Raw genomic sequence first — 17450 nt, 5'->3', positions numbered from 1 at the left:
AGTTGACTGAGGACAATTATCTCTTTTGGCGTGCTCAGGTCCTCCCCATCCTTCGAAGCAATGGTCTCATGTGCCATGTGGGCAAGGACTCCGCACCACCAGCCAAGATCGTCAATCCCCAGGCGGGGGAAGCCGGTGCGCCGGCGAGAATCCCCAACCCCGCCTACATCGCCTGGTACAAGCAAGATCAGGCGATCCTCACCGCGTTCCTCTCCTCGCTCACGCCCGAGGTGTTCGGGATCGTCGTCCTCGCCAACACTGCGGAGGAGGCGTGGACCACGCTCGCCTCCAGCCTCGCGAGCCAATCGACCTCACGGGTCATGCATCTGAGGAATCAGCTCGCCGAGACCAAGAAGCTGGACTCGCCGGCCTCAGTGTACTTCAACAGGATCAAGGCGATCTCCGACACGCTGACCTCCATCGGGCATCCGCTGCGCCAGGAGGAGTTTGTCTCCTACCTCCTCGCCGGCTTGGACGAGGAGTACGACGCCTTCGTCGACCGTGTCTCAAACAGGGAGACACCACTGCCAATCCGCGACGTCTACGCGCAGCTCTGCAGCAATGAGCAGCGCATGGAGGCGCGCAAGGCTCAGCTCCGCGGGGACGTTCACTCCGCGCATCTCGGTCACCGTGGCAACGGTGGCTCACGTCCGTCTCGCCCGGACTTCTTCAAGCCGTCTCCACCGCCCTCGATGTTGCCTACCCCGAACTTCGTGCGCGGCGATGGTGGTGCGGGGGCTCGCGGGTTCGATCAGACGCAATCCCAAGATCGTCCGCATCCTACCTGTCAGCTATGTGGCAAGCTAGGCCATGTAACTTCCAGGTGCTACAAGCGCTTCAAGAAGGATTTTCTTGGCATCGGCAACGACGGGCGCAACAATGGAGATCGCCAGGCTGCTGCAGCCACTCATGGCGGTCACCATACTGGCAATGGCGGCCAGAATCATGGCGGCCACACTCCCTCGTACGCCATCGACCCTGGGTGGTATGCTGACTCGGGAGCAACCGATCACCTCACCTCGGAGCTTGACAAGCTCACCCTGAAGGAACGCTATGGAGGCAAGGAAAAAATCCAAACTGCAAACGGGTCAGGTATGCAAATTCATCATGTTGGTCAATCCACTATTCATAATTCCTCTAGACCTTTGCAACTCCGAGATGTCCTTCATGTTCCTAGTGTAACTAGAAATCTCTTATCAGTTCCTAGATTCACTAGAGATAACAATGTCTTCTTTGAGTTTCATCCTTGGTATTTTTTTGTTAAGGATCGGGCAACGAGGGAAATACTCCTTAGAGGAGGAGTTCATGGTGGCCTTTATCGTGTTGATAATCCATCCGTGAGACGTGTTTTCAGCGGGCTTTGAGTGTCACGGGAGCAATGGCATGCACGCCTAGGTCATCCAGCCACACCAGTTGTCAAGCATATTCTCCATAGGAATAAACTTCCCTTAGATTCTTCATCAAATAATGTAATTTGTGACTCTTGTCAACAAGGCAAGAGCCATCAGTTGCCATTCCCTAGTTCAGATCGTGTAATAACGAAACCCCTTGAGTATATTTATTCCGATGTGTGGGGCCCTGCACAAACTTCTGTCAGTGGTCATAGCTATTATGTCAGTTTCATCGATGGCTACAGTCGTTTTACTTGGTTATACCTCCTTAAGCATAAATCAGATGTGTTCCATATATTTCTTGAGTTTCAGAAACATGTTGAAAGACTTCTAGGTCATAAAATTATTCATGTACAATCTGATTGGGGAGGTGAATATCTTAAGTTGAACAAGTTCTTTACCGATCATGGCATATCTCATCGTGTGTCATGCCCACACACACATCAGCAGAACGGCATGGCTGAACGCAAACATCGACATATTGTTGAAACAGGGCTCACGCTGCTTGCACATGGGTCTGTTCCCTCTCGATTTTGGGGTGATGCGTTTAGTACTGCCTGTTTTCTTCTCAACCGTGTCCCAAGTCGTGTTATCAACATGCAAACACCCCTTGAGCGTCTTCTTGGAGAAAAACCAGACTACACCTTTCTTAAGGTTTTTGGTTGTACCTGTTGGCCCCATCTTCGACCCTACAACAAACGGATGCTCGAGTTTCGGTCCAAAAAGTGTGTGTTCCTTGGGTATAGTCCACTTCATAAAGGGTACAAATGTCTCCATGTTCCTACACATAGGATATACATTTCTCGTGATGTAGTATTTGATGAGATGCATTTTCCCTTTTCCAATATACCCCACACACCTCATAATTCCTCCATGCACCGTTCCACTCCCACGTCTGACCAACTGAATGATTTTGCATATGCACCGAATTTTCTTCCTAACCATGGTACAGGAATCGGCCGTGGAGCGCGTTTGGAGGAAATACCAGACAGTGACGCTGACGCCCATGGTCACGTCGATCACCATTCAGCCTCGGGTGACGCGGACGTTGATCGTCATGCAGATCCCGCGTCCCCTGCTCCTCCGTCTCCTGCACGCGGTCCAGGGCACGAGCACCAGGCCGAGCCATCATCACCGCACTCTTCCGCACGGGCCTCTTCGCATCAGGCTGCAGAGTCTCCCGGGCCGTCAGCCTCTGAATCGGTCCCGCCTCCTCCAGCTCGCGGCGTCGTTACGCGGCTGCGCCAAGGCATACGGTGCCCCAAGACGCGTACAGATGGTACCGTGGCATGGCTCGCGACGTGCATGCCTCATGCAGATGCAGCAGATGCTGAACCAGCTGATCATCGCCGTGCTCTGTTGATCCCTCACTGGCGAGAAGCAATGCAACAAGAATTTGATGCGCTGCAAAGGAACAAGACCTGGCGATTGGTTCCAAGGCAATCTGGCATGAATGTGATTGATTCCAAGTGGGTGTTCAAAGTCAAGCACCATGCTGACGGGTCTGTTGAAAGATACAAAGCTCGTTTGGTCGCAAAGGGATTTAAGCAGCGTTATGGTGTGGACTATGCAGATACCTTCAGTCCTGTGGTGAAGCCTACTACCATTCGTCTGTTGCTCTCTCTCGCTGTTTCTAGAAGATGGCACTTGCGTCAGTTGGATATTCAAAATGCATTTTTGCATGGTATATTGGATGAGGAAGTCTATATGAGACAGCCACCTGGTTTTGAGGATGATACTCATCCAGGGCATCTATGTCGCCTTGTGAAAGCAATATATGGGCTCAAACAGGCACCGAGGGCATGGCATGCAAGGTTGAGTTCTGTCCTAGGTAAACTTGGTTTTATAGCTTCAGCTGCTGATACATCTCTCTTTATTCGTCAGCGGGTTGATGGTACAATTTATCTTCTTGTCTATGTGGATGATATCATAGTGGTCAGCACATTCTCTAATGCTAGTGTTCAGCTTATTGCAGCATTACAGTCTGATTTTGCAGTCAAAGATCTGGGTCCCTTGCATTTCTTTCTTGGGATAGAGGTGCTCTGTCAGCCGTCTGGTGGTCTTGTTCTCACTCAGCGGAAGTATGCACATGAACTCCTTCGACGTGCTGGTATGCAGAAGTGCCAACCAGCCAACACTCCATGACTGTGACTGACCCTTTGAGCTCCTCGGTTGGGATTCCCCTTTTATCTGATGATGCCACTCAATATCGCAGTGTGGTTGGTGGTCTGCAATATCTCACTGTGACTAGACCAGATTTGTCTTATGCAGTTAACAGGGTTTGTCAGCTCCTCCATGAACCTAGAGATACTCATTGGGCTGTGGTCAAGAGGATTCTGCGCTATGTTCAGTTGACAGTCTCTCAAGGACTCAATTTGTGTCCTTCTCCTGCCAGATTGTTGTCTGCCTTTTCTGATGCAGATTGGGCAGGAGATTCTGATGATCGGCGATCAACGGGGGGCTATGCTATCTTCTTTGGTGGTAATTTGATCGCCTGGAGTGCAAGAAAACAAGCCACTGTTTCTCGATCAAGTACTGAGTCTGAATATAAAGCGCTTGCCAATGCCACAGCTGAGATAATTTGGGTACAGTCGGTTCTTAAGGAACTTGGAATCATGCAAGATCTCTCTCCTGTTCTGTGGTGTGACAATCTTGGAGCTACATATTTGTCATCCAACACGGACAAAACACATTGAGGTGGATTTTCATTTTGTCAGAGAAAGGGTTGCTCAGAAGTTGCTCCAGATTCGATTTATTTCATCCAAGGATCAAATTGCAGATATCTTCACTAAGCCTCTTCCTTTACCAGCTTTTCATGCTTGTAGGCGCAATCTCAACCTTATTGAAAGTGGCTGAGATTGAGGGAGGGTGTTAAAACGTGTTTGTTAGCACGTTAGCTGATTAGTATCCTAACCGTAGCTGTTAGTTGTTATATATCTGTATCTATCTCTTGTAACCTTGTAACGCAAGACATGAGCAATATAAAAGGCAGAGGAGGGCCGGCCGATTGAGCTATGCTACTCTACACCAAATTTACGTGTTTGTTACTTGATCGATCTTTTGAGTCTAACTAACCCCTGGAGCCTGATCAGTGTTATTATAATATCATTTTTTTGGGGTTTGCTTGTTCTTTTGAGCCAATGCATGAGTCTAAAAAGAACTGCCCTAGTGGCAGAAACTTCTTTTTCGATAAAGGGAATATATTAATATCGATAGATATCAATTACACCTAGCGTCTGCAACAACGCAATATCCTAATGGTAGTACGAATACACACAGCTAAAAAAGAAAAGAAAAACTAAGAAAAAAAAGTCCCGCTATGGTACTCTAGTCCTAGCAACAACATTACAATCACCACCAAGACAACACCTGAAATCCAGTCTCTCCACAAGCGACGCCTCCAAGAAGGAAACATTGCACAAACGTCGTCATCGCCCGAAAATCAAAAGATCTTAGGTTTTGATCCAGGAGATAGTTCCCACTCTCAAAACAATGCCTTCGACACGACCATTGTCAGACACAACCACCGCGGCAAGGGCCGGCGGCGGCGAGAGAGGCAGGCGGTGCGGGAGTCTTGGCGGCGGCACGATTGGATCGGCCCCGGTGTCGCCCTAGGGAGCGATACACGGGGACGAGCGTTTGTCCAGCGTCGTCTTCCTTGTATATCTCAGCCTAGTGGCAGAAACTTATCGTGTTACTAGTATGATTTTGATGGTTTTCCTACAGAAGCCGGATGACGAGGCCATGTTGCCTGCTGCTGGAAGCCGCTCCCTGGTCTCCAGCCTTGCCAGGTCATTGACAGCCACACAATGAAAACTAAAAGCAGGGCTGCCCTTGGTTGCTTCTGCACGCACAACGCCGTGAATCACCATGAAGGCCGGCATGGCTTCCTTGGTTGAGCAATCATCCTCTGTCGGCGCCATGTTATGGATCCCATGGGGAGATTGGGGCCAGGGCAATAGGTGTTCATTGCAAAACCGGCAGCCCTACTGGCCAAGTTTAAGGTAGCACCTGGCCAAGTATTTGCAAATTCACAGATACGCAAGTCTGTCGGATTCATAAGATACGACGCCCACATAATCTAACTTACTAGGTCTACGGGCGCACCCATAGAGAGTCGTTTCCAGGTGCCAACTAAGCTAATCTTTAAGTCTTTTACACAGACAGACCGAAACATGGGTCAACATCCAACAGCAGCATCAGCCACCAGGAGAGCACATCAGCAGAAGAACATGGTGCTCCGGACATTCTCGTGGAGACGAGGCAGCTCCGGCACCGGAACGCTGCCCACAGACGTGTGCCCTCCTTGGCTTGACGACACGTCCGACATGTCTTCAAATTTCATGAACGTGCCAACCTGGGCTGCCGCGAGATGGGCGTAGCTAATCGGAGCAACTGCACGCATGCAAAACAAGCCAGGCTATAAGGAACAGCATGGACAAATTATTATGCATTAGCGAAGGCAGATGTAGTGAGGATGGTGTTAAGCGTCATTTACCGATAGATATCGCCGTTGTGCTCCTCTGATACCTGAAAAGGCAACAGCAACAAGTTCAAAACATAGTTTGACAACAACTTTTGTGAGAACGACATGTGGTACCATCTGTCGTCTACGTACACGTAAGAAAGAGAATGCACAAATTCCTGAAGCGCATCGGCAGTGAAGCCGATCTCATCATGCAGAACATGATAATGTGTTGGCCTTGAGGTTCCCTGGTATACACAACAAAAACAAAACAATTACACCAACGTAAATTGGACAGTAGTAACTTAAGAGACCTGCAAACTACCACCAACATATTGGTACGTGGTAAGAAGAATAAACAGGAGAAAGCAGAGATTGCTTACAATCATGCCAGCGTGAGCACACATGTAGAAGTCGAAATTTTTGGGATGGCAGACTTGTTTATCTACCACGGTACCTACAGAATGACATTAACACTTGTTTTTACCTCATTTCATAAATATTACATGACAAGGGCAATGTTTCACTCCATAAGAAAAGTAGGGTCAAAATAGAGTTTACCGGGAGGAACATTCTCTGGAGATCCAGTCTGAAAGAATCTGGTATGATGGTTTTTTTGGGCAACAATGACTGTGAACTTAGGCTCCCACTTCTCGTCAAGGAACTTGCATGCCTGCATGATAAAAAAACTAGATGATATAACAATGTCCAATGGGGGATAATTACTTGTACCAAAGCACCTGTATAGATCTGTAATAAGCACACGTTGGCACCAAATAAATACACTACCTCAATGATCTGTTCAAGCTCAATGTTTATGACCTGGGTAAACTGGCTTTCGCTTACGCCATCCCTGAAATTAGCATATGACGTGTACCATGGTGATTAAGACATCAACAATCCATTTTCAGTAGATAAAAACATTTCAAAAGTTTTGCTGAAAATCATCTGGTGTTTGCAAATAGAAATTTCAGAATCTAATACCTGAAAATAATGACATTATCTGGTTTTCGCTGCTCAGAAGTAGTGTAAAAGTCGATAAGTGATTCCCTGGAGGTACCAAGTGCAATGATGTCATTCGGTTAGGAAGGTGTGCAGGAAAGCATAACATAGAAGGACACACACACATATTACTGACAATAACTGAACTTAACATTGCATCAAACGACATGCCTTACCGAATGAGACCATTATCGGCAGTACCGTCTGGTTTAAACAAGGAGGACATCATTTCTAGTTTGGGTGACTGAGTGTGTACTGTTGCTCTGTATCTAGAGACGAGAGGCCACTCGCGAGAACTAACCACCTAAACAGAATCCAAAGCCATAGTTACAAGTAGAGCTATAACAGCACTTATAAATTTTGTTGTCATTCAGATGACATGTGGCTACTATTCAGAGACTAAAACTGTATCACTCTTACCGCAGCAATGGAAGGTCTATCAGACTGCCCAGGTTGACCGTGTGACACATCCATGCCCAAGATGATAGTAGGCTTCTCTGACACAATAGGAATTGTACGGGATACTTCGATTTGCAGCAATGTGTTCAGCCCACCAAGCTAGGTGACAACCGGCGAAAAGACAAATATCGTAAGCATATACGGTAGCCAGTAATAAATGCAGAAAATAAAACAGGGAAAACAGGGCCATATCAACAAACCTTAGCATTTATCTTCAACAGGACATTGTTTAGGTAATTATCATTTACTCTTGTTGGAGCTAGACATTGTGTAACAATGCCGAAATCCGCAAGACACTTCCTCTTCCAAGGACCTGATTGAAGCAAACATATATTATATGTTGTGCAGCAGGTAATCAAGCTTATAGGGAAGGGTAACAAATGATGACAATCGAAAATATGAACCAACCATAAACTTCGCAGTTTTTCCTCTCAGGAAGAAGGCACAGAAGGAACTTGGGTAATCCAGGCAGCTTGGATTTTATCTCAGCAATCATCTTATCCACTCTATCTGACACACGCGCTCGTCTCATTGATGGGATCTCTTCAATCACAGTATAAGGTTCCTCTATTTCCTGCAAACGACTAAGTTCAGCAACAGAAAAAGAAGAACTATTGAAAATTTAGCAGAAAAAGTAAGACATACGATTCCCTTTGCAGCTCCAAGCCTTTTAAGGTCTCGGACAAGACCCCGAACGTCACACCGTGCAGAGAAGTTAACAACCGACCACCTCGTGACAGAACAGGTCCGAAGGAACTTCTGAAACAGGAAAGAATCATCAAATAAATAGAAGCTCCATCAACGATACAGAAGTAATAAAGAAAAGTTAGAAAGAGAAAACATGCTGACCTTGTTCGCAAGATTCCAGCGTCCATTGCGTGGTAACATATCTTCACCGTTACCGACTCTCAACTACATGATAGAATGCTTACTAGTTAGATACATCCAGAAGAACAGCAAGCACGAGAATGCCAAACTAAGTTTGGTGGATTCTCACTGACCTTGGGTGCTTGCAGAACCCTCCCTTCAATCTGAGTAAACTTTGGTGCAATTGAAATGCCACATGCCATCAGCATGGGGTCGGAGTCATAGTTGCTACGTTTAAGTGCCTTGCATTTTGGGTAGCATGAACTATCAAGTTAATAGCCAATATCACAAAAAACAGCAAGTTATACATGGTTGCATCAAACTAAAATATAGATGATAACTCACATCATTGAGAGTTGACATTCTTTCTTGAGGCTTTTGTCTGGATTTCTCAACAAGCGAGGACCTTTGCAGTGTAGACAGAGCTTTGGTATATCTTTGCAGAGGAACAAGCGTGCAAAGCTGGTCATACAAAAAGTTCACATCAGGACTTGAGATAATGGATGAAATTCCAGAAGGGAGGAGGCTTTGAGGATGTAGCAGAAACAAACCTCCACGGGGAAATACGTCGGACGCTTTGACCTCCCCGCATGGATACAGGGGAAATTACCAGAATATCGGAGCTCTATGCCTTTGTGCCTCAAAAAGTAATCAGAGACTGTTATTTCGACAATGTTAGTATCTCCATTGTTACCATTCCTCTGCCTCCATGGGAACCTAGTTAAACAAGCCAATCAGAGAGCACTCAATAAATAGCAGTAAACTGTACAGAAAAATAAATTGTAGAACAAGCTAGAAACAGTAGGAGCCTCTTTCCGAATTATTAATATAAGCACTGTAAAAATTAATGAAAGGCTTAAGAAGAACTCTCACGTCTGTTCGTTGCATTTTCTGTCACTCAAACCAACAACCTTGAATTCTGAATTTCCAGGAGCGGCTTTGATCCTCAAGTTCTTGAGAGCACGCTTAGCCTGTTAGGCAAACATCCAAATCAGAATTATCAAAAACAAATGTGGTTGGGTAAATTTTCATGCAATATTATCAAGAACACTATAGATGCCACTTACCTTTGGCCAGTCAATTCTGTCAGGGTGATCAACTTTCTGGTTAGCAAGAAGAAAGTCAATAACAGGACCAGGCTTAACAATCATTGTAGTTGAAACATCTGCAGGTTAAAAGAAGTTACATAAGAATGTAAAATCTAATGTAGCCATGGCAAAATGAACCATGGAGTCCTGCAATACGATGGAGTGAGATGCATACCGACGTTCAGGGAGAGGCCACTCTGTGTGCCACGGAAACTTGAGTGAAATCCTCGGCAACCCATCACACCACCGCCCAAGTCAACGAAGCTAGCAGGATTGTTGTGGAAAGATGACTGACGAACCAAAAGGCAGCCCCTGTGTATAGTCAGAAGAATCAACCATAGTCGTGGCATGGAAGTCATATAGAAGTCTAAGCACAGGGGAGTGCTTTGGAGTTTTGTAATACATTCACAAAAATACATACTGTTTTGCAGAATGCTGCCTCAGTATGATATCAAGAACTCGAAGAGCCTCCAGGGTGTTCTCTGATTCTTGACCTCTAATGGCCATTGCAATTGCAGCCATTGGGATTTTTGCTGCAAAACACAACTCTACTTTATACGTCTTTGTCTGGTATGGTCGCCTCACTCTCTTCCTGTCCCCACCTCCAGGACTGCTGGGACTCCCATTGGCAGCACTCCTACAACCAGGTAAGAATTGAGTTATGCTGAACGCCGATCATGGTATTAGATAGGTACATATAGCATGGAAGCAGGTCAAGGAGCAGAAACTAACTTTCCAGTTCCTATGTCCTCCAAGATGACAGTGAATTCATTTGTTACTTGAGGAAGAGACCCAACTGTGAAAAGACTCTTTTCACCATCATAGGCGAAGTCTTTATTTGCAAGCTCAGAGCGGTACGTATGCTGAAGTTTATCAATCACCTTCCTGCCTATCCCTTTCCCTTCAACTGGTTGGTCATCCTCATATTTCAGATTAACCTACCCAGCAAAGTATAACAGAATTACCAAAAGCATGGAGATATATAAAATTATGGTCACAAACTTGTCTCCTTTGAAACACTATTTTCTTTTGGAGAATAACTTGCTCATTTTTATTGATCAAAGGCCACTACAGGAATCAATATAGGATCATGGGGTTCCAGCAGCCACAGATGGCGCCCTAGGCCTAGAGAAATGGCATGGCGAGCTAAGTTATGTGCGGTGAACTAGGGATAGCATATACTTACATGATAGTGGTGGAAAAAGTCATCTGAACTCTTCACAGAGACTTTAAAGTGGTTTGCAAGGAGTTGGATGGGCTGGCCTTTCTTTCCCAATCCAGGCCTGGCTATTGGGAGCCTCGTAGGCTTTGTTGGCTTGTTTGGTGGCGATTCCTTGGCAGCATCTTCAGCTTTGATGGGCACCACGTTAGGAGGTAGAGGAGGTGGTGGTGGCAACTCATCATGCGGGTCCATCATGAGAGGACAAAAAGACCTCTCTGCAAATGCAAGGGGTAAAAATAGTAATTAGTACAAAATACAAAACAAGATAAATTTCAAAATAACAAAAAAAATGCCACGAATAAATCATTAACTTTGTTTAAATGAAGATGAAGGATAATGTATGCATTATGCCAATGCAGCTTACTATAGCAAGCAGTGATGATATTTGTATTTTGATCATAGAAAATTGGTCTATAAAATTTACTCGAAGTTGGAATAAAGATTTACCAGAATGCTATAATATCTGGTCTAAATCAGATTAAAAAGTGTGCGAAATAATATAAATTGATATTTGGTGGGATATACTGTAAGTATGATGCAAAGAAAATGCAGCATTGTGTATTATAGAAGCACAGAGAGGTTGTGGTGCTGACTTGGTCACGAACTAATAACACTTTCTAGTCTAGAGCATTTTTCCTAAATTTTATTTATTCTACAAAAACAGGGGTTCAAAGATTTTATGTCTCGGAGGGCGAGAGTAAAGAAGATAAGATTGATTTTGATACTAAAAATCTTAACACTGAAACGGAGAAAAATCTTGACACTGAACCAGAGAAAAATCATGCCAAGAATCCTCCACAGCACGAAAATAAGAGGAAGACCCGAAGCAGAAGCTCGATCTTGTGCAAAACAGAGAAAAACATGTACCCGGAACCAGAAGAAGGGTCATTCTAGAGCATTTTCCCTCTTTTTATTTATCCTGGAGAAAAAAATTGTCGTTCAAAGATTTCTGCCTGCGAGATCGAGGGAAGAAAGCAAGACAGATTTTGGTAGAAAATGTTGACACCGAATAAGAGAAAATCTTGCCAAGAATCCTCCAAGACACCATAAAAAGATGAAGAAGCGGAGCCAAAGCTGTTTGCAAAACATAAACTCGCTCTTGTACAGAAGAGAGCAAAGCATGTACCCGGATGAAGAGCCTAGTCTAAGGCATTTTCGTTCTATTTATTTATTCCCAAAAAACAGTGGTTTAAACCTTTATGCCTGGGAAGTTGAGTAGAGGAGGCAAGACAGATTTTGGTAGAAGAATCTTGACACTGAAGCAGAGAAAATCTGCCTGAAGACGAAGAAGGAATCAGAAGCTCTTTGCAAACATAAACTCTGCCTTTTTTACAAAACAGAGTAAAACATGTACCCTGGTGAAGGATTAGTGTAGAGCGTTTTCGTTCTTTTTAGTTATTCTATAAAAAACAGTGGTTCAAAGATTTATGGCTGGGAAGTTGAGTAGAGGAGACAAGACAGATTTTGGTAGTAAAAATCTTGACACTGAAGCAAAGAAAATATTGCCAAGAATCTTTCACGACACGAGAAAAAGAGAGGAAGAAGCGAAGCTGAAGCTGTGTGCAGAACATAAACACTGCCTGTGTAGTACAAAACAGAGCAAAACATATAGTAGCCCGAGTGAAGGGCCTCAGCCTCTCCCCAAGACAGCATGAATGAAGGAGCAAGGAAGCTGTCGTAAATTAATAATCACAAGAAAAGAGTGGCGACGACGACGAAGCTTTCTCCCTGAAAAAAGAAAAAGAAATCCCCTAAGAACTACACTACCCAAAGGCAGAGCAATGTACTACAACATATGAAACGGACAGAACCCTAAAGGAACCTCGGACGTCAAATCTACAGCTACAAAGGAACTCCCCGGAATCCAATGGGGAATCCGTGGGGTTCGGATTACAGCGGAAGGGAAGAAGCAACCAAAGAAGGAAACATTGTGATGAATCGCCGCGCTCAAAGGCATGGGATGGCATGCGCATTGCGTCGCAATGTCGCATCGCAAGGAAGATGAAGGGGGGAAACAAGGGGGCTGAGGAGTAAGGAAGGAACAACCGTGGTAACAAGAGAGAAATCAACCATGGAAATGTGGAAGCAGCGAGGGGTTTGGGGACGCGATCGGAGAAAGCATTACCGGCGAGGCGAGTGCGAGGACGAGGACGAGGCGGCTGGGCTCCTGGTCTCCGGTGGGTGGCTTGATGTAGTGCGGTTTCTCGTCTTCTCCGGCGAGTTGGTTGCCTTGAAGGGGAGAGTAATGTGGGCGTTCCAACTCTGGCTCTTGGATGGAGAGTGTATTTGTTTCCCTAGGAGGAGAAGGGACGCAGTGGTGGGTGGGCGGTGGAGCCCACGGTTTTTGGTCTATCTCCCCTCCAAAGGGTCACGTCACGTATACCCGTGCTGTTGTACTGTACTACCCACAACAACTCTACGGCCTGGATCCATTCCGGCGACGGCTGGTCGGAGGAGGCCCACGGTTCAGTCACCCGCCCGCCTATCCACAGTTGAGTCAGAGTACGTATCGGCTGCATGCGTCGCGTGAAACTGCCGTGTACCCACAAGTAAGGTGCACTCCTGCTGCTCCACCCACGCAAGTGACACGAGCAGCAACGGGCACAAGAATCACGACACGCGTACGTACACCACCCACCATAGGCCGCAGCAGTAACGACTCGGATCCTGGGCCCATAAAGCCACCGGGCGACTTCCCCTCTGTACCCAAAGATTGCTTAATTGATTTGGCTATCAATCTCTTTATTTCTAAGTTTCTGACGAAGTCAATAAAATAAGTGCACGCAACGCGGTAAAATAAGAAAATCCTAACACTATTAATGAAGAAACATTAGGTAAAACATGATGCAAACGTATTCATCAAAAATCCAGTAATAATGCTCTGAAATTAGTAATAATACAATAAAATTCAGTAACAATGCTCTAAGATTTAATAATAACGCAATAAGATCAAGTAATGATGCAACAAGATCTAGTAATAAAGCAATAGAATTCAGTAATAATGCTCTAAGATTTAGTAATAATGCAAAAAGATCGAGTAATGATGCAACAAAATCGTGTAATAATGCTCTAGAATATTGTAATAATGCTCTAAATGTAGTAATGATGCAATAAAATCAACCAATATTGCTATAATGCTTAATGCTCTAGAATATTGCTAATAATGCTCCAAATCTAGTAATAAGGCAACAAAATCCAATAATAATGCTCTAAAATTAAGTAATAATGTATAATATGGTCCACCAACTCTAAACCCTAACCCACCTAACCTCCTGATTATAGCAAGCCCTTGCCCCGAGCATGCATCACCGCTCGCTCCACTGCAGCCGGTCTCGCCAGACTCCCTCTTCTCAAGCTCCCTCTCTCTCCACCCGAATTTTCTCATGCACGCAATTTGTCAACGGTGCTCCCTCAATTGCGCTCGATGCTACAAGTCCCTAGCGCTAGCGAACCTCTTCTCCTCCATCTCTAGCTAGCGAAGCCCCGCCGCCTTCTCCCCCAAGAGCAGCTCCCCATCACCGCCCCCATCCTTGAACTCCAGGACCAGGGCCGCCACATCGCCTTCATCCTCTAACTCCACGACCACGGCCGTGGTTGCCTCCTCCAGAACCTGCTACATGTGTGGGATTCCTTTGGCCACCTGCATCGTGACCTTGCCATCGGCGCGTATCCTCTCCTATCCCCAAGCTCAACACCACTTTACTGCCGCCTCGCAGGTGCATTTTTTGCTAGCATGGACGACCAGGAGCTCGCCAACATGGACTACCACGACGACGTCTAGATCCAATGCTTGGACGAACACGCTGTTGTATTTTTTATTTTCGGAAATCTTCACTAATGATGTGGCGTAATGTAACATGGCACTAGTTTTCATGTTACTAATGGTATGTGGCTATCATGCCACTAACATGGATTACCAGTGGTGCCATATTAATTGTGTTCCACCCACACACCATTGGTACCGAAAATAGCACACCACGAGTAGTCTATTTCCTACTAGTGGTAGCTTGTGCCCAATTCCTAGTAGCCTAAATCTCCCCATGGAAAACCCTCAAGACATTGGTAGAATGATAGTTGTGAGGTAAAATATAGATTTACTCACTCTTGCATTATTATTTTGTAAACAACTATACATATATGTTAACTGCTTTCTTTTTGTGCATATAGAGAACCACCAAATAAGAGGACAAATACCGCCAAAATAGCGGAACCATCCAAAGTGCCTTCTGAGGATGGAGCACCAACAAGGATGTGTTTTCCACAGAAGTTAGCAATTTTACATTTATTCATGTGATTACATGAAAACTAGATTTAAAATCTAAGGTAGATTGCTTCTAACCATAGTCAAAGCTTGGGAACTACAACTAAGAAGAACAAAAAACATGTTAACTCTAGTGCTAGAGAATTAAAAAGGTATTTACAACTAGATATGATTTTTAGATTAAATTAAATTAGATCTTGTTTTAATTATATTATAATTGCTTCCTTTTCACGATAGCCAAAGCTTGGAGAATACAAGAAAAACAAAAAAAAGGGGTAACTCTAGGATTTGTAGGATAAAAAAGTAATTGTTTTTATCTTTTAATTCACATATTATGTAATGTTGCTTAATTTATTATGTTGTCGTACATGCATAAGTGCAGATCAAAACCCAGTTCAAGTCAACCTTACAAAAAATCCATAGTTTTTGCTATTCATTGAGAGAAAATAAGTGACCATACGAAGGTAAGATCCTACAGCAAAAAAGGAGTTTGCTGAAAATCCTATGATGCCACTTGATAGCCCAAAAATGGTTACAAGAACAAAAACATTTAATACGCTGTCTACGTTGGGTAGAAGGAGAGGTGAATACGTGATGCTAATAAGTACTAGACAGACCCCCCTCCCTCCCCACGGGCGCGACGGTAGGCAAAACTTTTTTTTTTGCGGGAGACAGACGATAATATCAAACATCCGAACTTATAGAAAGGTCCAGAAACAAAGCAAAATTACACGGTAGGTAAAACATTGATCATATGATACAAGTGCGCGTCAATAAAAATTGACGTGCATGGCAACAAGGAAGTAATCCCAGGGTGTGAGTGGTTTCACACATCTGATAGCTCCATTTTATAGTGTTTTCATTGAGTTTTGATTTGGTTTCAATGGATTTTGTTTTCCAACTAACATGATTTTATAGAAAACAGATAAACCATGTATCTTCATGTTGATTTCAGGAATTAAGTACTTTTGGAATGAAACAAAGGAATTAAGTGAAGACTTAGAGGAAATCAAGCAACTTCCTCAGCTGGAAGAACCATCATAGGAGTTCCAGAACGTCTTAAGGACCAGTGGTACGGTCATGGACGCCTGTATAGTATGACTGTACGGCATGCCGCCGCCTTTGCCTCATCAAAGGGAACAACTTTCGTAATGGACACGCAGCGGCTATAATCAACCTCTCGAACAAAAGAGAAGAGATCCGGGGAAGAAGAACCCATCCTTCAGTCTTCCCTACGATTTTCCTCTTCAACCTCCACCGCTTCCCCCATCATATATAGACCTTGCATAGAGAGATATACGTCTTTGTAAACTACATTTGCATCGTGACTTGAGACTGATTTTGGTATGATTTTTGTTCTTATTGTGGCTTGCTACGGTAATATCTAGATGAACCCTAATATTATTATCAATATGTCTTTGTGTTATTATCCTCTTATGTGTGAGTAAATCTCTTTAGGCGTGGTAGATCAAAGGGATTAATGAGAAGTGACGTGCCTTAATTCTATTTCGTAGACTTGTGAAAACTATTGTTTTTATTGCTTACGAGTTTGATTACCTATGTTTTGTGTAATGTGTGTTGTCTAATAAAGGGCTGAGACAACATGATCCGGAGACCTACATAGGTAAGAACTAGTTTGTAGTGACTCCACAGGCAGTGGAGATATCAGAGAGAAGCGATAAACAATTCGAGGATAACGAGTAACCATAAACCTTAATGTGTTGGTATGGTCTCACAAACTTAATCATTCGGGTTGACCATGAGTCTATGGTAGCAGGCGATAAGACAATAGTGTCAGTTGATCCTGACATGGACGAGACCGATTATTGCAGAGGTTGCTCGCCTAACTGTATCACAATAAGAGGAGTTACAATCACATACTTATTCATTCATCATTATATTATAAGGCACACTCACTATCATCATGAACTAAGAGTCTCGGTGCCTAATCTCTTTTGTGCAGGAAACTCCAAACAAAATTATTATCCTCATTTACGATATGCTCAATACTCTTTCTAGAAAACCATTTCTCATTCACCGCTTTCATTTTCAATACTTGCATTCAAATCACTCAAGACTAGTGAAACCTGGGGTGAAACTCCCATAACTAGCACTTGCTTACGCTTCTTCATTGGGTTTCGACATAAAACTAAAATAATACTTCCACGAATATATGCTCTGACGAACATGTGTTCTTGTAGGCCATCAAGCTACTTTCTAGTGGCATTGGCTAGGAGCTAAATTCCAAGTGTTGTTTCTTGACAGAAGTAAGTATTGGGATCACCAATGCTCTCTGTTTATGATAGAGGGCTGACCCTCTCCGGTAAAAAAAATATTTGCGTGGATATTTGGAGCATGTGCTTGACGAAAGATGTCAGAAGTTTGTAGAAAATTATATGAAGTTAAAAATTATTGACTTAAACTCAATGATGGAAAGATTGACCATCATACCTAGGCCTGAAAAAGACTTTGAGGAAGTATGGTGCTCCATCTAAACAAATCATAAAATTCCTATAGTTATCCCAGAAGTATATGCTAATGAATATTGTATCAATATAGGTATTATCAAACAAGTGCATCATCATGCTAATTATGTGGGACACGAAGGAGAAGAACCTAGACTACATTTATCAACATTTGGTTCTATTTGTAGGACGTTTAAACAAAAGGAATTATCCCTAGATTTTGTTTTTAT

At 44.0% G+C, this 17450-nt stretch overlaps 2 protein-coding genes across 2 annotated transcripts; one reads left to right on the top strand and one right to left on the bottom strand.

Annotated features, from left to right (window-relative positions):
• The first annotated feature begins 3532 nt into the window (after positions 1-3532).
• Positions 3533-5204, top strand: LOC127328495 (secreted RxLR effector protein 161-like). Its single transcript, XM_051355089.1, has 2 exons — positions 3533-3976; positions 5118-5204. The coding sequence occupies exons 1-2, from the start codon at positions 3533-3535 to the stop codon at positions 5202-5204; spliced, it is 531 nt and encodes a 176-aa protein (XP_051211049.1).
• Positions 5205-5335: 131 nt separating this feature from the next.
• On the bottom strand, positions 5336-11398 carry LOC127332336 (protein argonaute 4B). Its single transcript, XM_051358605.1, has 23 exons — positions 11362-11398; positions 10459-10709; positions 10005-10210; positions 9694-9909; positions 9448-9584; positions 9252-9349; positions 9058-9155; positions 8736-8901; positions 8530-8646; positions 8319-8426; positions 8167-8229; positions 7963-8076; positions 7726-7891; positions 7518-7630; positions 7279-7416; positions 7035-7162; positions 6841-6906; positions 6646-6709; positions 6418-6529; positions 6240-6313; positions 6010-6104; positions 5890-5921; positions 5336-5786 (listed from the first exon to the last, which is right to left on the bottom strand). The coding sequence occupies exons 1-23, from the start codon at positions 11381-11383 to the stop codon at positions 5611-5613; spliced, it is 2760 nt and encodes a 919-aa protein (XP_051214565.1). The 5' UTR covers positions 11384-11398; the 3' UTR covers positions 5336-5610.
• Between the last annotated feature and the right edge of the window lie 6052 nt (positions 11399-17450).

The sequence above is a fragment of the Lolium perenne genome, chromosome 4 (assembly GCF_019359855.2).
Source record: "Lolium perenne isolate Kyuss_39 chromosome 4, Kyuss_2.0, whole genome shotgun sequence".
NCBI lineage: Eukaryota > Viridiplantae > Streptophyta > Magnoliopsida > Poales > Poaceae > Lolium > Lolium perenne.
This window is presented reverse-complemented; position numbering and strand designations above follow the sequence as displayed.